Source organism: Saimiri boliviensis, chromosome 8, assembly GCF_048565385.1.
Source record: "Saimiri boliviensis isolate mSaiBol1 chromosome 8, mSaiBol1.pri, whole genome shotgun sequence".
In the NCBI taxonomy this organism is placed as follows: domain Eukaryota; kingdom Metazoa; phylum Chordata; class Mammalia; order Primates; family Cebidae; genus Saimiri; species Saimiri boliviensis.
Window position 1 is genome coordinate 102,805,960 of NC_133456.1, and position 27,253 is coordinate 102,833,212.

Below are 27,253 nucleotides of genomic sequence, written 5' to 3' on the forward strand. Positions count from 1 at the left end.
TCATTCTATGGGGCCACTATTACCTTAATACCAAAACCAGACAAAGACTTCACAAGAAAAGCAAACAACAGACTAACATAACTGATGAATATACATCAAGCAACACATTTAAAAAATTATTCACAATGGTCAAGCGGAATTTATCCTAGGAATGCAAAATTGGTTCAACGTATAATAATCAACCAATACAAATACTATATTGAACAAGAAAAAAAAACACATGACCATGTCAAGACACAAAAAAAGGATACGACAAGATGTTAACACTCTTGAAACACTCAACAGACTAATAATAGAAGGAATCACCTTCTGCTTGATAAATGGCATATATAAAAAACTTACGAATAATATCACACCTAATGGTAAAAGATTGAAAATATTTCCCTTAATAGGAACAAGACAAGGCTGTCTGCTATCACCACTTCTAGTCAACATTGCACCAGAGTTTCTCTCAGACAACTGGGCAAGAAAATAAAATAAAAAGCATCCAGAATGAAAACAAAAAGTAAAATTATCTCTATTTGCAGATTACATGATCTTCTATAAAGAAGATCCTGATAAACCACCAAAAAAATAAGTTAATTAAAAACTATTAGAACCAATAAGTTGGTAATTTTATGGGATATAAAATCAATAAACAAAAATCAGTTTCATTTCTATACACTGGTAAGGAACAATCTAAAATAAAATTAAGAAAAAAATCTCATTTAAAATTGCCTCAAAAACAATAGAAGACTTAGGAATAAATTTAATAAACAAAAAGCAAGATCTGCACAATAAAATTTCTTTAAAAATACAACGTTGAAAGAAATCAAAGAACACCAAAATAAACGGAAAGACATGATGCATGATGGGCTAGAAGACTTAATATTGTTAAGATGACAATTGTTACCAAATTGATCTACCAGTTCAGTGCAATTCCTCTCAAAATTCCAACCACCATTTTTGCAGAAATTTGAAAATACTAAAATTCATATGGAAATGAAAGAAACACAGAATAGACAAAAAAAATGCTGAAAGGAAATAACAAAATTATAGGACTTACTCTTCCCTAGAAGAAGATAGTGTGATATTGGCATACGTATAGGCAGAAAGATCAATGCAGTCAAATTGAGAGTTCAAAAATAAAGCAACACATCTATGAATTTTGACCAGATGTTAAGATAATTCAATGGGGAAAGTATAGACTTTTCAATCTATAGTGCTTAGACAACTAGACAGGTACATGCAAAAGTGGATACTTCACAAAATAGTAAAAATTAACTGAACATGGATGAAAGACCTAAGTATAAGACATAAACTCTTAGAGGGAACTACAGGTGTAAATGTATGACCCTGGATTAGGCAACAGTTTCTTAGATACAACACCTAAAACAAGGGCAACCATATTAAGTAACTAAATAAAGAATTAACTACATAGGTAGGTAGGTACATAGGTAGGTAGGTAGGAAGGAGATAGGTAGGTAGGTAGGTGACAGATAATTAAATTTGACTTTAGGGCAGGTGGCATTAATGGAAGACAGATCCATAATTTTTGGCATGATCTAAAAGAAAGCAAAGAAACTAGGGGTAACAGTAAAAAAACTAAACATATAAATGAAAAACTAGAGGAACTAGAACCATGTAAAAAAGAAAAAGCCCAGGGATTTCCCCCTAAATCATACCATCAATTAGTGTTTAAGTAGAATCCAATCTCCAGATGACTTTTAGAATTGTTCCACTTTACCCAGTAAAAGACAGATTTTACTCACTGCAAATATTCATTAGCAAGAATAGACAATCAAGAAAATATAAACCTTTCTTTCCCTAAAAACTTTGAAAGTTAGTGTACTCATTTGCTATTGCTTCCATAATAAATGACTACACAATTAGTGGCTTAAAACAAGACAAATGTATTAATACATCTCACAGCTTGCATAGGTCAGAAGTCCAGGCACGATGTGGCTTTGCTGGTTCTTTGCTTAGATGCACTAAAGGCTGAAATGGAAGTGTGGGTTGCCTGTGAGCCTTTCTGAAGGCCCTAAGGATGAATATACTTTCAAGCTCATTCAAGTGGTTGGCAGAATTCAATTCCACACAGCCCTAAGACTGAGATCCCTGCTTCTTTGCTGGCTGTTAACTAGGGACTGTTCTCCACTTTTACTTGCTCCTGTATTACTTTCTTGTGATCCCCTTTCTTTATTTCCAAAGCCAGCAATGCAGGTCAAGTCCTCAAACTTCATATCTCTCTAATCTTCCCTTCTGCCTCAGCTCTCCTGCCTGCCACTTCTGCTTTTAATGGCTCATGTGATTACACTGAGCCCACTTGAACAGTCCAAGATAATCTCACGATTTTGAGGTCAGTTGATTAGTAATCCATTTACAAAATCTCTTCACAACAGTGCCCAGATTAGTGTTTGATTGCAGAGGATAGGAAACTGGAGGGAGCGGGGAGGTTTTGTAATCTGCCTGCCACAATTAAGCAGACAATAATTTGATTCTCTTTTTCCATTTGCAATATTCCAAGGTATTGATCAAAATCTGTAAAGCCTAAAGTAGTATGAGTCTCTATAAGCTTCCTAATTCACTTGTAAGATGCTTGAAATGAAAGTGAGTGTTCATCATACTTTTCAGAGTTCATATGCAGAGAAATGGCATCTACAGGGTACATTCCAACCAATGTCATTAGTAAAATATCATGATCACCCTCATTTGACAGAAACTCAGTCAACTGATTCCCTGATCATGGTTCAAAAGATGTATCTTTTGAAATTTGTAATGTATTTATTTTAATATGTTATTATGGAATTTTTATGTATTTCTGTAGAGCATAAATTTTTTTCAGTTGTGTATAAATTAATTTGAAGAATATATCCATCTATAAATTTAACAAGTAATCAAGCCATTTGCTTGTAAAAACAAATCTGTTGCCAAACAAAAAGCAAATGATGGGTAGAAAAATATTTCCATTTTTCAATAGAGAAATTAGAAAATGTATCATTTTCACAAGAGCAGAAAATCAAACACCGCATGTTTTCACTCATAGGTGGGTGTTGAACAATGAGAACACATGGACACAGGGAGGGGAGCACTACACACTGGGGTCTGTTGGGGGGAAATGGGGGAGGGATGGGGGGTTGGGAGGTGGGAAGAGATAGCATGGGGAGAAATGACAGATACAGGCGAGGGGACAGAAGGCAGAAAACCACACTGCCATGTGTGTACCTATGCAACAATCTTGCATGTTCTTCACATGTACCCCAAAACCTAAAATGCAATTAAAAAAAAAAAGAAAATGTGTCATTTTTAGCTCTCATCAGTACTCTAAGATATTTGACAACTTGACTATTAATATTGTATAGCAAAATTTCATGGATATGATATCAGTTAATTCAAATAAGTAAGTTGTCAACTATGATTCCATTACCAACATATAACTCTGAATTTGAAATAAGGGGAAAAATAGAACAAATATATTATCCAATACACAAAAGATGTGAAGACTGTTAAGGGACTATGAAAATCTCATATAGTTTATCCATTTCAAACTCATGCATAACCACAAACAAACACACATCAAGGACCTTGGTATCCCCTTAAAAATGAAAGAATCTGTGCAAGATACTAAAGCTCTCTGACTGCTTGAGGCAGAAGGAATCATTAAGTACCAAATATGCATGCCCTTGAAATTCCTTACACTGTTCCCCAACCATTGCCATAACATCCATCAATGTCTCTCATTTCTGCTGCCTGATTGGACGTGGCAGAAATAGGACTGTCAACTGTGAAGGAGTTTGGGTATAGGAAGAAAAAGAAGGCAAGAAAATGGTTCAGATGAGCAAAATCAGTAACCTTTGGATGACATAATTCTTGACATTCATAACATACACTTTCAGCCTGTCTTCTTTATTCTCAGGCATTTCTAGTCATAGTAGATTCTATGTCATCACCTGGGCACTGCAATTATTTCCACCTGGTCCTTATGTGGTTCTGTCTATTTGAAATATCATTTCTCTCATCTCTCTGTTCACTGAAATACCACTCATATTTCAAGTATTTCTCAAACGCTCTTCCACTTTCTAGAGTCAGAATTTGTCTGTAGCCTCAGAGAAATTCATCCGAACCCCTATTTTGTACCTTTTTCTTTCTCCCAGTGAGTCACTGTTTTATTCCCAAGCATGTGTCTCAAAGAGATCACAATCACCCTGATATGTAGCCTGTAACTTAAGGCAGGTTGAGTATCTCTTATCTAAAATGCTTGGGACCAGAAATGTATTGGATTTCAGATTTTTTCAGATTTTGGAATATTTGCACATACATCTTAAAGATGGGACATAAGTCTAAACATAAAATTCATTTATGTTTCATATATACCTTATGCACATAACCTGAAGGTAATTTTGTACAATGATTTTTAATAATTTTGTGCTTAAAACAAGTATTCTGCACATTAAACCATTAGAAAGCAAAGGTGTCAAGTGTGGAAATTTCCATTCGTGGCATCATATTAGCACTCAAAAAGTTTCCAATTTTGGAGCATTTTGGATTTCAGATTTTTGGATAAGGGATGATAAACCTGTAGTCTTTAGTATCTTCACAACATTATCATGATGTCTTACACACTGGAATTAATAAAAGTGTTTGTACTGAAATTAAGAGTAATCATCAGCATATATAAATCTAACCATATAAATATACAATAAATTGTAATTTTAATATTTTTACTTTTAAAATAACACAATTATCATACTAAAAACGAGGAAGGGGCCTGGTATGGTGGCTCATGCCTGTAATCTCAGCACTTTGGGAGGCCAAGGTGGGTAGATCACTTGAGGTCAGCACTTTGGGAGGTCAGTCTGGCCAACATGGTGAAACCCCATCTTTAATAAAAATACAAGAATTAGCTGGTCATGGTTGTGCATGTCTGTAATACCAGCTACTCAGAAGGCTGAAGCAGGAAAATTGCTGGAATCAGGGAGGCGGAGGTTGCAGAGAGGCGAAAATGTGCCACTGCGTGGTGACAGAGCAAGACGCTGTCTAAAAAAAAAAAAAAAAAAAAAAGGGATAAGTGAAAAAAGACACTGTAATTCCATTTTGTTAACATACCTTGTTTGTACTCTCAGTACAAATAAATACTAAAAGTATTTTAAAGAAAGAGGACTAACAAAATTTCTTCCTTAATTGAAAGTTCAGACACACTGATTCTGACACAGAATCAAAGTTTGCTTCACTTATGTTTGTTATAAATGTGAACATCGCCACTAAAATTAAGATTATAATTTATCTGTGTTCTTAGAGGAAGAATTATATTCTGTATTCATTTATGTGAAATACTGAAAAGTGTCAGACATAAAAAAGCTCAATTAATGTTTATTGTGAACAGACATGGGGGCAGCAAACTATAATCCCCAGACAGATATACCTGCCACCTCATTTTGCATATCCTGTGAATTAAGAGGTTTTTACGTGTTTAAATAATGAAAAAATTAAGTTTTAAACATCTAAAAATAGTATTAATTATACATTTCCATGTTTATAAATAAAAGGTTAACATAACAGAGCCATGCTTAATCTATGTGTCGTGTATGACCATATGACTGTTTTTATAGTGTAGATGGCAGAGCTGAGTTCTGGGGACATGGACCAACCATATGGCCCAAAAAGCCAAAAATATTTACTATCAGCCCTTTCAATGAAAACTGTGCAGATGCCTGGAATAGATGACTTGTTTAATGGAAATTCCTCAGATAACAAACAATACAGATGCTCCCACACCTCATCTGTAAAGCACACACACCTTATCCTTGTCACATCGTGAGCTTTTAAATGTGGACGTGCAGATAAGAAAATGGCTGCTGGTTAGTTATTTTTAACTTTTAATATATTAGCATAAGTACGTGTTTATGGTTTATGCCTCTGTCACTAGACTGCAAGTTCACCAGGGACAAAAGCCGAATTCTTGTTCACTTTTATATCTTCAGGTCCTGGAAGAGCATGTGGAGCAATGCAGATATTCAGTAAAGAGTTTTCAAAGTAAATATAAAAAGGAATAACTGCACATCAAATTTTCACTGATTTAAAAATAAACAGATATTCAGACTATAGGGGCTGCAGGAATGTAATCTAGAGAGTGAGAATGTGGGATTCTTGTCTCCATGTTTGGCCTTTTACAGTTCCTTCTTAATAAAGGAACCAAACTCACCCTCTATGTAGCATAGCCTACCTATTACTTAGGAATGGACTATGGTTCAGTTTCCCTTCAGAAAGGGCAACACAGAGCAGCTTAGGAGATGCTGGTGTTTACTCAGCTGGGAAACTCAGTGATGAACGTAATGACTGCATTAGAAAAACAAGAAAAATCTCTAAGCTGGGACCACAAGCGGACTTTGAGATAAAGAGAGGAGGCATATATTTAAGGGGTAGGAAACTTAGGTGATGGGATCACAGCAAATTCAATTCTGTCAAGCTTTGGCATAGGGTCCAGCAGCAGCTGCAGGTGGAGTCCAAGGCTAAAACTCTGATAGAAGGGCTTCTCTCTCCTTAGCCTGAAGAACTAGGAAGGGAAGCCTGGAATAACCCAGTCTGACAGAAAGAAAGGAAATAAATTATATAAAGTAGAGACCTAGAAAAAAAATCAAAACAAAGCAACAAACAAACAAACAAAAATGAGTGCCCCATGTTCTATGTATAATTTCTGTCCAAGTCTCTCGCCAAAATGGAAACCTGCATGCGTAGCGAGCACTTCCACCAGCTAAGCCTAGAGGAATTGACCTGATACTCAGACTGCTGCCCACAGCAAACAAGAGTTTGTCATTTGAGGCCAGGCACAGGGGCTCACACCTGTAATCCCAGCACTTTCAGATGCTGAGGAAGGCCGATCACCTGAGGTCAGGAGTTTAAGACTAGCCTGACCAAAATGGAGAGCCCCATCTCTACCAAAAACACAAAAATTAGCCAGGAGTGGTGGCACAGGCCTGTAAATCCGAGCTACTCAGGAGACTGAGGCAGGACAATCACTTGAACCCAGGAGGCAGAGGCTGTAGTGTTCTCAGGAAGTTTAAGGTAGGCTAGGCTAAGCTATGATGCTCAGTAGATTATGTGTATTAAATGCATTTCTGATTTATGATGGATTTGTTGGGACATAACCCCATGATAATTCAAGGAGCATCTATGGTTAATTTCTTTTTTAATCACTAGATAGGCTTATCAGTAGAATGAAGATGACCAAAAAAATCACAGAACTTGATGATAGATCAATTGAAATTATGCACTCTGATAAACAGACAGAAAACAAGATAGAAATATATGGTGAGACCTCATCTAACAGCATGTTAGACTTACAGTCTAACACACTGATTCTTGAAATACAAAAATAAAATGAAAGAGAGAGTGGGACAGAAGAAAGATCTGAATAAATAAGAGCAAAATACTTTTCAAAATTGGCAGACAGTGTATATTTCAGATTCAGGAAGCTTAGTTAACATGAGTATCACAAAATTTAAAATGTTCATGCTGAAACCCAACAATAAAGACCAGATTTTGAAAGCATTAAAACAACAAAGATATATTATAGACACAAAAAAATGAAATTGTGGATGTCACATTAGAAACTAGGTGAAGACAGCAAAATAATGTCTTTAAAGCACTAAAAGAAAAAAAAAGACCATGAAAAATTATATATCCAGTAGGAATACATTTCAAGAATGAAGACAAAATAAAAAACATTTTCAGGAGGAAAAATGAACATAATTTATCACCAGCAGAACTGCACTACAAGAAATACTAAAGGAATTTCTTCAAGCGGAAGAGAAATGATACCACAAAGTCAGATAGAAGAAATAAAGAGTACTGAAAATAATAAATATGATAAAATGGTATTTTCTTAACTTATTTTAATGTTCTCTAAAGTAAATATTATAATATTGATTTGTAGGATTTATAATATGCAGAGATTATAAACACAATATATGTGAACACTATAGAGAAAAATAAAAATATAAGAAGCTGTTAAATAGTGTACATGTTTCATAATATTTGAATTTGAGATCTAACAATTGATGGGAATAACAAAAGCTCTTATATTCCCCCATTTAAAACTGATTTTAAATGCCCAAATTAGAAAATAATAAACTGTGGCATAATGGGAAATATTAACTTTTCAAATAAATTTTTTAATCTTTGATAGACTTAAAGCGAATTATACATTTAAAAATCCCTTTATTACCTTGAATATCAACTGAACTCCAGAATTATTTAAAACTTTCATATTCATATTCCCATCTTTAAAAGTAGTTTTTCTGAGATTTGATGCTTGCATGCTGGGAAGATGGCCACCTAAGAACAGCTCAGGACTTCAGCTCCCAGTGAAAGCGCAGAGGGTGAGTGGATGTCGCATTTCCAGACGAATTTTTATTGCCCACAGACCAGGAGATACCCAGGCGGAGGGGTTGCCAGCACCGCAGTCCCGGCCGGTGCGGCTGTTTTGGCCCCCACGGGGCTGATTTGGCCCGCGCGGCTGCTGTGACCATGCCCTGTTGCGACGGTTCTCCGGACAAAAGCCACTGGTCTGGGAGCCCTCTTAGCTGGCGATCGGAGCCCTGAAATGGCAGAGTTGCCCATTCATCTCAAATAGCGAGCCAGGCCAGGAGATTCCTAGGCAAAAAATACGCCAGGAGCCGGCGCCGCAGTTCGAGCTGACTCAGTGAGTCGCAGCACGGGAGATCCCAGTGCCTTTTCAACAAGTGACTGGAATGCGGGGTCCTTCAACTTAAAAGAAAAGACTATGAGTCAGGGAGCCAGGTGATCAGGCTCGGTTGGTCCCAGCCCCCTACTCCCAACAACAATGAAAACAAAAACAGTAATTGGAAACCCTCTGGGTTGAGCCCTTCAAACCAAGCACAACTGAACCGGGACGGTCCGGCTTGGTGGGGGTGGGGAGTCTGCCATTACTGAGATTCTCCACCACTACGGAGGCGGGCTGCCGTTGCCGAGGCAACCAGCCACAACATAGAGAGTCCGCCATAACAGAGGCAGGGCCACCATTGCCGAGACAGTTCTAACTACGCCCATATAAACAGGACAGCAGGGAAGAGCACAGGGCAGCTGGGTGGAGCCCACAGCAGCTCAGCAAAGCCTCTGTGGGCAGGCAGTGGCTAGGCGTGCTGCTAGCTGGGTGGGTCAGACCTGAAAGAAAAATCAAAAAAGGGAGTAGTTCAACAGAAACTCATAAAGCCCCAACTCCCCAGGACAGAGCACCTGGGAACAAAAACTGCTTTATGAGTTCAGCTGTAGCAGACCTAAACGTACCTGCCCAGCAACTCTGAATGAACAACGGAGCTCACAGCTGAGGACTTAAGCCCCAATAAAAGATAGACTGTCTCCACAAGTAGCTCCCTGACCCCCATAGATCCAAAGACTCGCCTCATAAAGGAGAGAAAGGACTGACAGTAGGCGAGCATCCTTCTGGGACAAAGATAACGGAAGAGGAAAATGGCAGCAACCCTTACTGTTCTGCAGCTGCTGCAGGTGATCCCCATGCAAGCAGGGCCCGGAGAAGACCTCAGCAGTACCCTACAGCAGAGGGACCAGACCGTTAGAAGGAAAGCTTAAAAAAAAAAAAAGAAGAAGTAACTTCAGCATACACGAACTAGAAGCTCACTCAGAGACCCAATCTGAAAGACAGCAACTACAAAGACAACAGGTGGATAAACCCACAAAAATGGGAAGAAACCAGCGCAAAAAGGTTGAAAACTCCCGAAACCAGAACACTTCTCCTAAAAGGGATCACAACTCCTCACCAGCAAGGGAACCAGACCGGATGGAGAAGGAGGGTGATGAAATGACAGAATCAGACTTCAGAAGGTGGGTAGTAAGAAACTACAGCGAGCTAAAAGAACATGTTCTAACCCAACGCAAAGACAATAGGAACCTTGAAAAAAGATTGGACAAAATGCTAATGAGAATGGATAGCATAGAGAGGAATATAAGTGAATTGATGGAGCTGAAAAACACAACATGAGAACTTTGTGAAGCATGTACAAGCTTCAACAGCCGAATTGACCAAGCAGAAGAAAGGATATCAGAGGTCAAAGATCAACTCAATGAAATAAAAAGAGAAGGCAAGAACAGAGAAAAAAGCACAAAAAGAAATAAACAAAATCTTCAAGAAATGTGGGACTATGTGAAAAGACCTAATCTACGTTTGATAGGTGTACCTGAATGTGATGAAGAGAATGAATCCAAGCTTGAAAATATTCTACAGGATATTATCCAGGAAAACTTCCCAACCTAGCAAGGCAGACCAATATTCAAATACAGGAAATACAGAGAACACCACAAAGATATTCCTCAAGAAGAGCAACACCAAGGCACATAATCGTCAGATTCACCAGGGTTGAAATGAAGGAGAAAATGCTAAGGGCAGCCGGAAAGAAAGGTCGGGTTACCCACAAAGGGAAGCCCATTAGACTCACAGCAGATCTCTCAGCAGAAACCCTACAAGCCAGAAGAGATTGGGGGCCAATATTCAACATCCTTAAAGAAAAGAACTTTCAACCCAGAATCTCCTATCCAGCCAAACTAAGCTTCATAAATGAAGGAAAAATAAAATCCTTTGTGAACAAGCAAGCACTCAGAGATTTCATCACCACCAAACCTGCCCTACAAGAACTCCTGAAAGAGGCTCTACACTTATAAAGGAACAACCAGTACCAGCCACTCGAAAAACACACCAAATGATAAAAGAGCATCAACACAATCAAGAAGCTGCATCAACTAACCAACAAAACAGCCAGGTAGCATCAAAATGACAGTATCAAATTCACACATAACAATACTATCCCTAAATGTCAATGGACTAAATGCCCCAATCAAAAGACACAGACTGGCAAATTTGATAAAAAGCCAAAACCCATCAGTGTGCTGTATCCAGGAAACCCATCTTACATGCAAGGATACACAAAGGCTCAAAATAAAGGGATGGAGGAAGATCTATCAAGCAAATGGAGAGCAAAAAAAAAGCAGGAGTTGCAATTCTCATCTCTGAGAAAATAGACTTTAAAGCAACAAAGATCAAAAGAGACAAAGAAGGACATTACTTAATGGTAAAAGGATCACCGCAACAAGAAGAGCTAACGATCCTAAATATATATGCACCCAATACAGGAGCACCCAGATACATAAGGCAAGTTCTTAATGACTTACAAAGAGACTTAGACTCACACACAATAATAGTGGGAGACTTTAACACCCCATTGTCAATATTAGACAGATCAACCAGACAGAAAACCAACAAGGATATCCAGGACCTGAACTCAGACCTGGAACAAGCAAACCTAATAGACATTTACAGAACTCTCCACCCCAATTCCACAGAATATACATTCTTCTCAGCACCACATCACACCTACTCTAAAATTGACCACATAATTGGCAATAAATCACTCCTCAGCAAATGCAAAAGAACAGAAATCATAACAAACAGTCTCTCAGACCACAGTGCAATCGAGTTAGAACTCAGAATGCAGAAACTAACTCAGAACTGCACAGCTTCATGGAAACTGAACAACTTGCTCTTGAATGTTGACTGGATAAACAACGAAATGAAGGCAGAAATAAAGATGTTCTTCGAAACCAATGAGAATGAAAACACAACATACCAGAATCTCTGGGACACATTTAAAGCAGTCTCTAGAGGAAAATATACAGCAATGAGTGCCCACATGAGAAGAAAGGAGAGATCTAAAATTGACACCCTATCATCGAAATTGAAAGAGCTAGAGGAGCAAGATCAAAAAAAACTCAAAACCTCGCAGAAGACAGGAAATAACTAAGATCAGAGCAGAACGAAAGGAAATAGAGACACAAAAAACTCTTCAAAAAATCAATAAATCCAGGAGCTTGTTTTTCGAAAAGATCAACAAAATAGACAGACCACTAGCCAGATTAATTAAAAAGAAAAGAGAGAATAACCAAATTGATGCAATAAAAAACGATAAAGGGGATATCACCACAGATTCCACAGAAATCCAAACCATCATCAGAGATTACTACAAACAACTCTATGCACATAAACTAGTAAACCTGTAAGAAATGGATAAAAAAATTCCTGGACACCTGCATCCTCCCAAGCCTAAACCTGGAAGAAGCCGAAACCCTGAATAGACCAATAACATGGTCTGAAGTAAGGCAGCAATTAAGAGCCTACCACCCAAAAAAAGCCCAGGTCCAGATGGGTTCACAGCCGAATTCTACCAGACATACAAAGAGGAGCTGATACCATTCCTTCTGAAACTATTCCAGACAATCCAAAAAGAGGGAATCCTTTCCAAATCATTTTACGAGACAAACATCATCCTGATACCAAAACCCGGCAGAGACTCAACAAGAAAAGAAAATTTCAGGCCAATATCCATGATGAACATAGATGCAAAAATCTTCAATAATATACTGGCAAACCGATTGCAACAGCATATCAAAAAGCTCATCCACCATGATCAAGTAGGATTCATCCCGGGGATGCAAGGCTGGTTCAACATACGCAAGTCCATAAACGTAATTCACCACATAAACAGAACCAAAGACAAAAACCACATGATTATCTCAATTGATGCAAAGAAAGCCTTTGACAAAATTCAACAGCCCTTTATGCTAAAAACCCTCAATAAACTAGGTATTGATGTAACGTACCTCAAAACAATAAAAGCTATTTACGACAAACCAACAGCCAATATCATACTGAACGGGCAAAAACTGGAAGCATTCCCTTTGAAATCTGGCACTAGACAAGGGTGCCCTCTCTCACCACTCCTATTCAATATAGTACTGGAAGTTCTAGCCAGAGCAATCAGGCAAGAAAAAGAAATAAAGGTTATTCAAATTGGAAAGGAGGAAATCAAATTGTCTCTATCTGCAGATGACATGATTGTATATCTAGAAGACCCCATTATCTCAGCCCAAAATCCCCTGAAACTGATAAACAACTTCAGCAAAGTCTCAGGATACAAAAATCAACGTGCAAAAATCACAAGCATTCCTATACACCAGTAACAGACTTAAAGAGAGCCAAATCAAGAATGAACTGCCATTCACAATTGCTACAAAGAGAATAAAATGCCTAGGAATACAACTAACAAGGAACGTAAAGGACCTCTTCAAGGAGAACTACAAGCCATTGCTCAGCGAAATAAGAGAGGATACAAACAGATGGAGAAACATTCCATGTTCATGGTTAGGAAGAATCAACATCGTGAAAATGGCCATACTGCCCAAAGGAATTTACAGATTCAACGCTATTCCCATCAAGCTACCAATGACCTTCTTCACAGAACTGGAAAAAAACACCTTAAACTTCATATGGAACCAAAAGAGAGCCCGCATAGCCAAGTCAATTCTAAGCAAAAAGAACAAAGCAGGAGGCATCACACTACCGGACTTCAAACTATACTACAAGGCTACAGAAATCAAAACAGCATGGTACTGGTACCAAAACAGAGATATAGACCAATGGAACACAACAGAGGCCTCAGAGGAAATACAACATACTCACAACCATCTGATCTTCGACAAACCTGACAAAAACAAGCAATGGGGAAAGGATTCCCTCTTTAATAAATGGTGTTGGGAAAACTGGCTAGCCATGTGCAGAAAGCAGAAACAGGACCCCTTCCTGACACCTTACACCAAAATTAACTCCAGATGGATTAAAGACTTAAACATCAGACCTAACACCATAAAAACCCTAGAAGAAAATCTAGGCAAAACCATTCAGGACATAGGCGTAGGCAAGGACTTCATGACCAAAATGCCAAAAGCAATGGCAACAAAAGCCAAAATACACAAATGAGACCTAATCAAACTCCACAGCTTCTGCACGGCAAAAGAAACAGTCAGTAGAGTGAATCGGCAACCAACAGAATGGGAAAAATTTTTGCAGCCTACCCATCTGACAAGGAGCTGATATCCAGAATCTACAAGGAACTAAAACAGATCTACAAGAAAAAAACAAACGAGCCCATTCAAAAATGGGCGAAGGATATGAACAGATACTTTACAAAAGAAGACATACAGCAGGCCAACAAACATGAAAAAATGCTCATCATCACTGGTCATTAGAGAAATGCAAATCAAAACCACATTGAGATACCATCTCACACCAGTTAGAATGGCGATCATTAAAAAATCTGGAAACAACAGATGCTGGAGAGGATATGGAGAAATAGGAACACTTTTACACTGTTGGTGGGAATGTAAATTAATTCAACCATTGTGGAAGACAGTGTGGCGATTCCTCAAGGACCTAAAAATAGAAATCCCATTTGACCCAGCAATCCCATTACTGGATATATAACCAAAGGATTATAAATCATTCTACTATAAGGACACTTGCACACGAATGTTCATAGCAGCACTGTTTACAATAGCAAAGACCTGGAACCAACCCAAATGCCCAACGATGATAGACTGGACAGGGAAAATGTGGTACATATACACCATGGAATATTACGCAGCCATCAAAAACGATGAGCTCACGTCCTTTGTAGGGACATGGATGAACCTGGAAACCATCATTCTCAGCAAACTGACACAAGAGCAGAAAATCAAACATCGCATATTCTCACTCAGGCGGGTGTTGAACAATGAGAACACATGGACACAGGGAGGGGAGCACTACACACTGGGGTCCATTGGGGGGAAATGGGGGAGGGACGGGGGGTGGGGAGGTGGGAAGAGATAGCATGGGGAGAAATGACAGATACAGGCAAGGGGACGGAAGGCAGAAAACCACACTGCCATGTGTGTACCTATGCAACAATCTTGCATGTTCTTCACATGTACCCCAAAACCTAAAATGCAATAAAAAAATAAAAATAAAAATAAAAAAATAAAATAAAAGTAGTTTTTCTATCATTATGAAGATGTATTTGATTTTGCTGTAGTGATGCTACTTTATCTAAATGCAATGTTACATTCTTTTTATATATATTTTTTTTATTTTTTTTAATTGCATTTTTTGTTTTGGGGTACTTGTGAAGAACATGCAAGATTGTTGCATAGGTACACACATGGCAGTGTGATTTGCTAGCTTCCTCCCCTTTACCTACATCTAACGTTTCTCCCCATGCTCTCTCCCCACCTCCCCACCCCCGTTCCTCCCCCATTTCCCCCCAACAGACCCAACAGACCCCAGTGTGTAGTGCTCCCCTCCCTGTGTCCATGTGTTCTCATTGTTCAACACCCGCCTATGAGTGAGCATATGTGGTGTTTGATTTTCTGCTCTTGTGTCAGTTTGCTGAGAATGATGGTTTCCAGGTTCATCCATGTCCCTACAAAGGACACGAACTCATCGTTTTTCATAGCTGCATAATATTCCATGGTGTATATGTACCACATTTTCCCTGTCCAATGTTACATCTTTTAAAAAATCAGTACATTTTAATCATTCCTTCCCGGAGCTTTACTATATTTCAAATATTGACAACAGTGATGTTTTTAATGTTCCAACTGATTCTCAGACTTGCCACTCAAGGCACCGATTACACGATAAAAAATAATGAAAAATATAATTTTGGAGCACTGCCAAATTACTTCAAGAGTAAGTTAATAAAAAAATTGGCTAATACTTATGAAATAAGAATTTTTGAATAAAGACAGGATTCAAAGACCATTTTTCTATAAATATTTTCCAACAGCTAATATCTACAACCAGAACACTTGCTTACTTAAAATTATTGCTAGAGAATACTTTTACAAGTTAACATTTAATTATATTTGTAAGAGATGCATGACTATTAGCAAAGTTACCAGCCTTCAATTAGTTATCTCAGGCAATATTTTGTACCTTTTTTCTATGCAGCTTGCATTATTATTATCTCTGTTTTACAGATGAGGAAACTGAGACTACAAAACTAGCTAATCGGCAGGAGTAGGCTTCAAAGCCATCTAGTCTGACTCCAGAGATGTTAAGTCAACCCAGATGATACTGTTCTATGGTTTCTGCCTATACAGCATCTCAGCTTTGATGTAAATTGCCCCCATTTTACCTCTTGACTAGGCAATCAAAAATATACATGAGGGCCGGGCGCGGTGGCTCACGCCTGTAATCCCAGCACTTTGAGAGGCCGAGGTGGGTGGATCACGAGGTCAGGAGATCAAGACCATCCTGGTCAACATGGTGAAACCCCGTCTCTACTAAAAATACAAAAAATTAGCTGGGCATGGTGGCGTGTGCCTGTAATCCCAGCTACTCAGGAGGCTGAGGCAGGAGAATTGCCTGAACCCAGGAGGCGGAGGTTGCGGTGAGCCAAGATCGCGCCATTGCACTCCAGCCTGGGTAACAAGAGCGAAACTCCGTCTCAAAAAAAAAAATATATATATATATATATATATGAAAAAACAAGGGAAAATGTCAGAAAGATAAGATAGAAGAAACTTGGGAAGCACAGTGTCTTCTGAAGTTATTTAATTCCACAGTAAGGAGGCAAGCAAGAGGAATTCAGTAAGAGTCACAGACAAAAGTCTAGAGTAAATACATTTGTACTGTGGTAAACCTTCTTAGTAAAAGAAAGAACAGAGAAGAGATCCTAAAGGAGAGACATATAGAATCAGCACTAAGCAATGGCCATTCGGTTGTGAGCAAGATTCAATATCGCCATCTAACATAACTAAATCGGTAATGAAAGTTTCCTTTATTGCAGTTAATGGTTGTTATTATTTATGAGGCTGGTCCCTTTTTGGCAATAAAACTGGCTGATTCCTAAATATTGTTATGAATTCTAAACAAAAGTATTTTTTGACATGAAAGCCCAACAAAATAAGAAACTCTATCTTACCAATATAGAAGTAACATTAGCAACACCAAAATTATTCAGAAATGGCCTGAAGATCTACTTTGAGTGCCAGGTTTTCTATAACAAGCTCTATCAACAATTTCTCATGTGCTTCTTAGAATAACTATCCTAAAAATTTAGCATCATTACTTCCCCTTCTTAAAGTTGTAAAAACTAAGACTCAAAAATTAATTTCTTAAGATTTTACAGCTAGGGAGGGACAGACCAGGGAGTCTAATCCACATGTGTAATATTTATGAAAGCATTGCCAAACTAACATTCAAAGCCTGAACATTTGCTTATTTCAAATTATCTCCAGGCAATAACCATATTTTAACATTTAATTGAATTTATTTAAGAGAAGTATCACCTATACAAATAACTAGCTTCTAGTTATGCCAGGAAATGTTACTTCTTTTCCTACCATGTGTAAACCCATCAGACAAAGGCAGGCATGGAGTCCATTTTTGTTCCCTAATGCAGCTTGAACACCCGGTACCCAGTGTTGAATAAATGGAGCTCATTAGTTAATAAAGAAAGAAATTTCTGGCTTCCAGAGTTACCTCAAAGTCTAGAGAGCATTTCAGTAGAGCTTTCTAGTCAAATTGATTTAAACAAGTGGTACTAGACAGAGCTGAAACTAGTCCAGTCAAAATAAAATAAATTTGACTGTCTAATTAATCGAGGTATATTGTCCCATTTACATTTTATAATTTCCATAAAGAGTAAGAAAAACTGGAAAATCCTAATTATCTAAATAGACCTATCGTAATCCCAGGAACCCAATTATGAGAATCCAATGTGATATTTTAAAATCATAAATACGTTGAAACTGGTTAAGGAATGCATAAAATTAGACATTTTAACTACTAATATGTAAATATCAGACAAGATTCCACTTCCCTAATTAAACATTGTGGGGGGTGGTGAAGGAAGAAAAGGAGACAGGAAAGAATGAAGAAGGAAGGAGAGAAGGAAAGGAGGAAGGGAGAGAGGGGAGAAAACAGATTTAAAGCATTTACCAGACTTATCACCATTGTGATCATAAAATGGAAGTGACAGACCAGTCATCCCACTTCTCTTTGTCCAGCTAGGCTGCAGACTCTGATTTTGAGCCATACCACAGAGCCCATCCTCAAAATCACATCTTTCATAATTCGAGCCTAAGAAGAGAGAGAAGAGAGATTGGTTTTCACAACTGTGCTTGGCTTTTTCAAAAATAAGACAACAGTAGAAAAATAAAGTTAGCAAAAAATGACAAACATAAGTTTACATACAAATTATTCCTTATAAGTCTAAGTCTGCTTTATTAATCCAAAGCTTTTTATGCATCCAATATTCTAATAAGTTACCACAACAAAAAAAAAAACAGTGTGTTCAAATAGAAAGAATGCCACACGACACACAGTCAGAAGACCGAGAAACTAATCCTGATTTTGATTCTCATTAACTGAGGATCTTAGCTTAACTACTCAACCATAGCAAGCCTTTTCTTTACTTGCAGAATTAGAACAATAACATCCTGCTCTGTGTCTCTCAAGCAATTGCTATGAAGATCTATGATATAATACGTATAAAAATACAGTTGGGGCCGGGCACAGTGGCTCATGCCTGTATTCCCAGCACTTTGGGAGGCCAAGGTAGGTGGATCACAAGGTCAGAAATTCGAGACCAACCTGCCCAACATGATGAAACCCTGTCTCTACTAAAAATTAAAAAATTAGCTAGGCATACTGACACATGCCTGTAATCCCAGCTACTTAGGAGTCTGAGGCAGGAGTGAGCAGAGATCGCGACATTCCACACCAGCCTGGGCAGCAGAGCAACACTCTGTCTCAAAAAATAAATAAATAAATAAAAAGAAAAAGAAAAAATCAGTTGGCCCTCCATGTCTACGGGTTCCTTATCTGTGGATTCAATAAATGGCAGGTCAAAAATATTTGGGGAAAAAAACTGCATCTGTACTAAACACATACAGATTTTTTCTTTTTTTTTTTTTTCTTTTTGAGACAGTTTCGCTCTTGTTACCCAGGCTGGAGTGCAATGGCGCGATCTCGGCTCACCGCAACCTCCGCCTCCTGGGTTCAGGCAATTCTCCTGCCTCAGCCTCTGGAGTAGCTGGGATTACAGGCACGCGCCACCATGCCCAGCTAATTTTTTGCACCTTTAGTAGAGACGGGGTTTCACCATGTTGACCAGGATGGTCTCGATCTCTTGACCTCGTGATCCACCCGCCTCGGCCTCCCAAAGTGCTGGTATTACAGGCTTGAGCCACCACGCCCGGCCTCTTGTTATTTCTTAAACAATACAGTATATCAACTATTTACATAGTTTTAATATTTGTATTGTATTATAAATTGTCTAGAGGTGATCTTGAGTATACAGAAAAACATGCTTAGGTTATATGCAAATACATTATATCACAGACTTGCTATCCATGGATAGCAAGGAACCATTCTACTTTACGATCCTTAGGTATCATAACATATAAGAAATTATTATTAAGGTTACATCTTAAAACTGAACTTCCATCTTTATGTCATGAAGACATATCAGAATGTCAGGTTTGGGTAGATCAAATCACAGAGGCTCCTCTGATGGAAACTCAACCATCAGTGGCTGAGACATACTCCTGAAATTAAGTACAGTACCCCATGACTGAATCTCAGTGTTTGAGGAAAGTTTAGTGTTTTCAATCACAAGAAAGACATTTCTGACTCTTTCTCTGGGTGATCCAAGAGGCTAGGGAGAAATAGAATTCGAGCACATAGTTGTTCACAATATCTACCCATGTAGGGCTTTATCTATTATCCAATGTCTACAAATGTCACATTTTAAAAATACATTATCTCAGCCACAAATGGTTCCTCCCCAGGTTGTAGTCCTCAGCAACTGCAAAGATGGTCCTTTTGAGGTAGGAGAATGGCAGGACTTGTCTTCTGGTCACAACCCTGCTGACCAAAATAGAAACTAGTCCAGTCAGGATGCAGTGAAGAAGCTGGCAGAAACCAACAGATGGCTACAAAAGCAATCCCTATATGCTCTCATTGCTCATTAGCATAAGACACTCCCACCAGTGCCATGACAGTTTGCAAATGCCATGGCAATGACATAAAAGTTACCACTCCCTTTCTAGAGATTTCTAAATGGCTTGCCCCTCAATTTGCATTAACCTGCTCCTTACTTCGCATGTAAGTAAGAATGGGTATAACCATAGTTGCCAATACCCCAAAAGCATGGCCCCAGGTGCACTATCTATGAGTCAGCCCTGCTCTGCATGAAGCAGCTACAATTCAATAAAATAAAAGACTGATGTTTAACACCACCAGCTCATCTTTCAATTTTTTTTTTTTTTTTGAGATAGAGTCTCATTCTGTCACCACCCAGGCTTGAGCACAGTGGTTGATCTCAGCTGGATGCGACCTCCATTGCCCGGGTTCAAGTGATTCTCCTGTCTCAGCCTCAAGAGTAGCTAGAATTACAGGTGCATTCTGCCATGTGCAGCAATTTTTTTTCTTTTAGTAGAGAGAGGGTTTTGCCATGTTGGCCAGGCTGGTCTTGAACTCCTGACCTCAAGTGATCCACCTGCCTCAGCCTCCCAAACGGCTAGGACTACAGGCACGAGCCACAGCACCCAGCCTGAAATTTTTTTAATTTCCACAGTTCATGTTTAATACTTTTGTTGTAGCCAAAATACGTTACATAATGCTTTGTTCTCCTTTCCACCTTTTTTTACCCTTTAATGCAGAATAACATATTCCATACTGGAAATAAAAAAAAAAGCAAAAGATATTCTCATTTCTTTAACTCTAACTCTCTTTTCAGCTTGACTCAGAGTTGCTTAACAAATCTTAGAACTGTTCAGTTATAAGATTACGACAGTGAACCTGAAGACAGTAGAAAGAACAAACTTTAAACACTGGAGATTTTATACTCTGGTCCATCACCACAGCCATGTGGCTTTGAGATTTCAACAGTCTTTTTTTTTTAATTAAACAAAACTCTATTGCAGTAGAAAGTAGCTTTGAATTGCATTGAACTTCAAATCATGGTCAAGGCACAGAAGAAGGCCTTGACCATGATTTTAATTATTGTTAAACAATTGACTATATATCCAAAGCGTTGCAACCATGACTATGAAACTTCTTTTAGTAAATTCTTTCCTGGGAGAATTCAAGAAACCTCCCAGGCTAAGCCCTCATTTCAGGGCTCCCTTGCACGTCTGCATTGCTCTGACAATTTTCTTCATTTCGTGACTGGTTGCACTAGCCGTAGCTGGATCAAACATGCTACTTAATAGTTAAGCAGTGCTTGGCAACTCAGTCAAAAGAACATCATTTTCATTTCATCCTATAGTAAAACAATTACCTCAATAAATTGCAGCAATGAGGAATCTTGCTATTATTACAGAATACCGCTAGTTGGCAAAATCTTTCCAAGTAAGGGATCTAGGAGTAAAATCAAACAGGCCATTGGTAATGAAGCTTGCATGTCTGTGGATTCAGCATCTGTGGATTCAGCCACTCACATGCCATGAAGCCTGCTTCATCACTATGGCCTATTTTTATTAATTTTATTCCTAGATCCCATATTTTAAAAGATTTTGCTGACCGGATGAATTGTATAACAATAACAAAGCTCCTCATTGCTACAATTTACTAAGGTAAGGTAATTGTTGTATGTTATTTGAAGTAACTTATTTCTTATAACGACCTCATGAAGCAGGCCTGTTCTTCCATTTTAAAGATGAGAAAACTTAGATTCTGTCTTGTAGATACTAAGTAACTTGCTCAAGATTGAAGAGCTAATGAGTGCTGGTGTTGAGAATGGAACATAGGTCTTTTTTACTACAGAACTATAGCTCTTAAAGCTTTCATCTAAGGCATAATTATTAATCCACTGTCCCATTTTTATTGCTGACCTAGAATTAAAGCTCTATCAGAACTCCTACTTAGCCTAAGGAAACAAGTATTTCCAGATAGAGTTGATGTCATTCTCTTCAAAAGCAAAGAAATTCTATTAGTCTATGAGACATACTATGATTAAATATACAGTTTCTTTAAGGCCTTTGAAATATTTACGACAGCTGGAATATCCAAATTATTATAGACTCCTAGTTATCCATGGAGTCTAGTTGAACAAAAAAATGGAACTAAATTATGTAGTCACTTGTATATGTGTTTGTGTGTACACAAGATACAATTAGCTATACACGTATTGCCATAAATATGTATCTATTTTCAAGTTTGTTTTAGTTCTCCACAATTTTTACAATGATCTATGATTACAAAATATTCTAAATTATCACCATATTTCAGCAATTATGTGTTGGAAAGGTACACACATTCTCACACAGGCGGTCAAACATTTTTTAAATACCAAGAAATTTAGCTGCAATACAATTACTTAGTTGATGTCTGTCTGCAATGTTCTTTAATTCACAAGATAATAATTTTTGAGTGTTAGAATTAGAAAAATACAGCTAAATAAAATATTTTTTCTTCTAAGTAGTCTCAACAGGGGTTCTTTTTGTTATAAAATGAATCTAATGAGCACACATTTTCAATTAATTATTACCAAAAAAAAAAGAAATCGTGAACTTATAACTGCCAGATGACTCAAAAATACATCAGAAAATTTTCTAAATACTCATTTTCCCCATTAGAGAATTGCATATTTTAAACAATTTGAATAATTTTCCTTGAATTGTAGCTGGTTTACCTTTTAACTTCATATGCCACACCCACATTCAAATCTGAAACTGTCTGCTGTAATAAAATCTGTCACCATGTAGATTACAGCCATCACTAAATAGTGTGAAGTAATAATGCCACATTGGACAATATGATGAACAATTAGGAGTGCTATACAGGAACTTATCAGTGGAATCCAAGTTGCTGGACTTTTTGAACTTGTGCAACTTATCGCTTTGTTTTCAATTTTATAATCCCAAAGGTCAGATGTACTGCAGTCAAAAAGGGAGGACTGGAAGGTTGCTTGGAAGTCACAATTATCTCCCGAGTTGGCTTCCATACTGACAGATTCTCTCATTAAAGAATCGCTAAAGAACTCCTCATTGTTTTGATCTTTAGCATGATAACGGAAAGAAAAATGTTAAATAACATGCCAAAGTGACAGTCAGCTTGAGGCATGCTTTTGAAAAAGTGGGAATGAATAGGATAAAGTTTTCACTGTCGTAACGGTGAAGAAACTCAGGTAACCCAGAACTCAAGATTAACTCTGGAAAGTATGGTCTGGGTAAATCACCACAACATAATGTTCTTTTTTTAAAATCAATGTGTTTTATATATATATATATATATACATATATATATATATATACACACATATATATACATATATATGCATATATATGCATATGTATATATACATTTTAATTGTACTTTAGGCATTTTTTAAAAATTTATTTATTATACTTTAAGTTCTGGGGTACATGTGCAGATCATGCAGGTTACATAGGTATATGTGTGCCATGGTGGTGGTTTGCTGCATCCATTGCCCCGTCAACTACATTAGGTATTTCTCCTAATGCTATTCCTTCCCAATTGCCTCATCCACTACTATTCCTTCCCTAGGCCCCCATCCCCCAGGCCCCAGTGTGTGATGTTCCCCTCCCTGTGTCCATATGTTCTCATTGTTCAACACCCACTTATGAGTGAGAACATGTGGCAATCCCATTGCTGGGTATATACCCAAAGGATTATAAACCACTCTGTTATAAAGACACATGCACACATACATTTATTGCGGCACTGTCCACAATAGCAAAGACTTGGAACCAACCCAAACACCAAACAATGATACACTGGATAAAGAAAATGTGGCACATATACACTGTGGAATATTATGCAGCCATAAAAAGGATGAATTCATGTCCTTTACAGGGATAGGAATGAAACTGGAAACCATCATTCTCAGTAAACTGACACAAGAACAGAAAACATAATGTTCTTAGAAGACAGAACACAACGTAAGAATTAGGAAAAATCTAGGAAGGGAAGAGATGAGACAGAAACCACACCTGTTTCAAAATTTGCCCTGGGTCCATATTAATAATGTACATTTCTCTTTCTCCTACAGGTTCTATGAGGCACAGCTGTAGTCTAGTTGTAGTCTTCACATCACAGAGTCCTACTCTTTTTTTTTATTATTGTGGTAAAATACACATCATATAAAATATAACATTTTAATCTTTTCTTTTTCTTTCTTTCTTTTCTGAGACAGGATCTTGCTCTGTCACCTAGGCTGGAGTGTGGTAGTGTAATCAAGGACCACTGAGGCCTTGACCTCCCCAAGCTCAACTGATCCTCCCATCTCAGCCTCCAGAGTAGCTGAGTGCACACCACCACAGGTGTGTGTTTTGAACTTGTGCAACATATTGCTTTGTTTTCAGTTTTATAGTCCCAAAGCTCAGATGTACTGCAGTCAAAGAGGGAGGATTGGAGGGTTGCTTGGAAGCCACAATTATCTCCTGAGTTGGCTTCCATACCGTCAGATTCTTTCATTAAAGAATCGCTAAAGAATTACACCTGCACAGCACCAAACCCAGCTAATTTTCTGCGTTTTGTAAAGATGGCATTTCACCATGTTGCTCAGGCTGATCTCGAACTCCTGGGTTCAAGCAATTTACCAGCCTCAGCCTCCCAAAGTGTTGGAATTAGAGGCATGAGCCACTGTGCCCGGCCCGTTTTAACCATCTTTAAGTGTATAGTTCTGTGGTATTCAGCATATTGAGGTTGTTAAGCAACCATCACCACCATCTATCTCCAGAAGTCTTTTCATCTTGCAAAATGGAAACTGTACCCATTAACACCACTGTTCCATTTCTCGCTACTCAAACCCTGGCAACCAAAATTCTACCTTCTGTCTTTATGGATTTGAGTACAGTAGGTAACTCACATAAGAGGAATCATACAGTGTATTTTTTTTTTTTTTTTTTTGTATGTGTGTGAGTTGCTTACTTCAGTTAGCTTAATGTCTTCAAGGTTGATTCATGTTGCAGCATATAAAATGTTGTTTATCCATTCATCTATCAATGGACACTTGGGTGGTTTTCAGCTTTGGGCTATTGTGAATAATGCTGCTGTGAACACGGGTCTAAAAATACCTGTTCTTTGGTTTCTTTTAGGTACATATCAAGAAGTAAAATTGCTGTATCATATGGTAATTCTATTTCTAATATTTTAAGGAATTGCCATCTGTTTTCCAAAGTGGCTAAAATTTTACATTCCCACCAGAAAAGCACAAGTGTTCCAATTTCTGCAAATCTTCGTAAGTATGTTATTTTCTAGGAGACTTTTTGGATGGTCATAATACCCATCCCAATGGGTGTGAAGTGGTATCTCAGGACATTTATATATCTTTTTTGAGAAACATCTATTCAAGGTCTTTGTTCATTTTTTAATCAGGTTATTTGTCTTTTTGTCATTGTTATTGAGTTGCAGTTCATTTTACATTCTGACAGCAATCCTTTATCAGATCTATGATTTGCATATATTTTCTACCACTCCAAGGATTGCCTTTTCGCTCTGTTGATACTGTCCTTTGATGAATAGTTTTTAATTTCAATGAAGTAAATGTATCTGTTTTTCTTCGTTGCCTGTGCTGTTGGTGTCATTGAGTAAATCTTTGCCACATCTAATATTATACAGCTTTTCTCCTATGTTACTAAGCTCTTATATTTACATCTTTAATCCATTTTGAGATAACTTGTTGTATATAGTGTAAGGTAAGGGTCCAACTCCAATTATTTTACTTGTGGTTACCCAATTTTCCCATTACCTTCGTTAAAAAGACTGTCCTTTCCCCATTGGTCTTGGGCTCCCTCTCAAAACTGACTTGACCACATATTTGAAGGTTTATTTCTGGGCTTTCTATTCTATTCCATGGTCAATATGTCTGTTTTTATGCCAATACCACACTCTTAGGTACTGTAGCTTCTTAATGAAGTTTGAAATCAGGAAGTGTTAGACCTCTTACTTTTTTCTTTTGCCCGATTTTTGTTGTTGTTGTTATTTGAGATCCATTGAGATTACACATGAATTTTAGGATAAATTTTACCTTTACAAAAGAAAAATTATTGAAATTTTTACTGAGATTGCACTGAATCTGTAGATTGCTTTGGGTAGTACTGAAATCTTAACAATATTAAATCTTCCAATCTATGGACACAGAGTATCTTTTCCATTTATCTATTTTTTAAATGTCTTTCAACACTGACACTTTCCAATACATAAAATGTTTGTCTCCTTATCTAGTTTACTCAGTATGTTATTCTTCTTGATGCTACTGTAAGTGAAATTGGTTTATTCATTTTTAGACTGTTCATCGTTATTGTACTAAAATGCAATTCAGTTTTGTGTGTTTGTTTTGTATCCTGCAACTTAACTGAGTTCTTAAACTAGTTCTAACAGGTTTTTTATTAAAAAAATAGAATCTTCATGTATCATGTTGTCTATGAATAGAGATAGTTTTACTTCTTCCTTTCAAATTTGAATGCCTTCAAATTTTTCTTGCCTAATTACGTGGTCTAAAACTTTCAGAACTATGCTGAATAGAATTGATAAAAAATGGGCATTCCTGTATTGTTCCTGATATTAAAGGAAAAGCTTTCAGTCTTTTACCATCAAGTGTGATGTTAGCTGTGGTTTCTCATACATGGCTTTTATTATGTTGAGGTGGTTTCCTTCTTTTCCAAGTTTGTGAGTGTATTTTATCCCTTTCTGAGGAGAGCTACGTGATATGGGTTGGATGTGTGACCACTCCAAATCTCATGTTGAAATGTGATCCCCAATATTAGAGGTGGAGCTTGGTGGGAGATGTTTGGGTCAGGAAGGTGGATCCCCTATGAATGGCTTGGTGCCCTCCCCATGGAAATGAGTGAGTTCTCACCGTTAGTTGACAAGAGAGCTGGTGGTATAAAGGAGCCTTGCACCTTCTCCCATCCCTTGCTTCCTGTCTCACAATGTGACACATCTACTCCCCCACTGCCTTCTGCCATGAGCAAAAGCTTCCTCACAAAAAGCCAAGCAGATGCTGGTCCCCTGCTTCTACAGCCTGCAGATCAACCTTTTTTTCTGTACAAATTACCTAGTCTGAAGGATTCTATGACAGCAACACAAAATGCACTAACACAAGGTATTACACTGTTGCAAAATTTTACATAAAATTCATTGTATTGTTCTGGAAAATAATTTCCATCATTTAGATAACATAAAAACATATTTTCATAAAGAATTATTTCCTTTACTCTCAATCAATGTAAAAATGAGTGGCCAGTTCCTGAAAAGAATGAAATGAATCTAAAATAATTCCAGTTTAATAAAAGTAAAATTTCAGAACTCTCAAGAGGAAATGTCAGTGAAAGATTGCTATTATTTGGCTTGGTGATTTAAAAGTATTCACTAGTTTTTATTAAGGATATCTTT

At 37.7% G+C, this 27,253-nt stretch overlaps 1 protein-coding gene across 1 annotated transcript in view; it reads right to left on the reverse strand.

The window, feature by feature from the left end:
- Window positions 1-27,253, reverse strand: part of MALRD1 (MAM and LDL receptor class A domain containing 1) — a 594,555-nt gene that overhangs the window by 547,089 nt on the left and 20,213 nt on the right. The window contains exon 2 of the mRNA XM_039478847.2: window positions 17,828-17,968. Within this exon, the coding sequence (XP_039334781.2) occupies window positions 17,828-17,968 (141 nt within the window). The remainder of the gene's footprint in view (window positions 1-17,827; window positions 17,969-27,253) is intronic.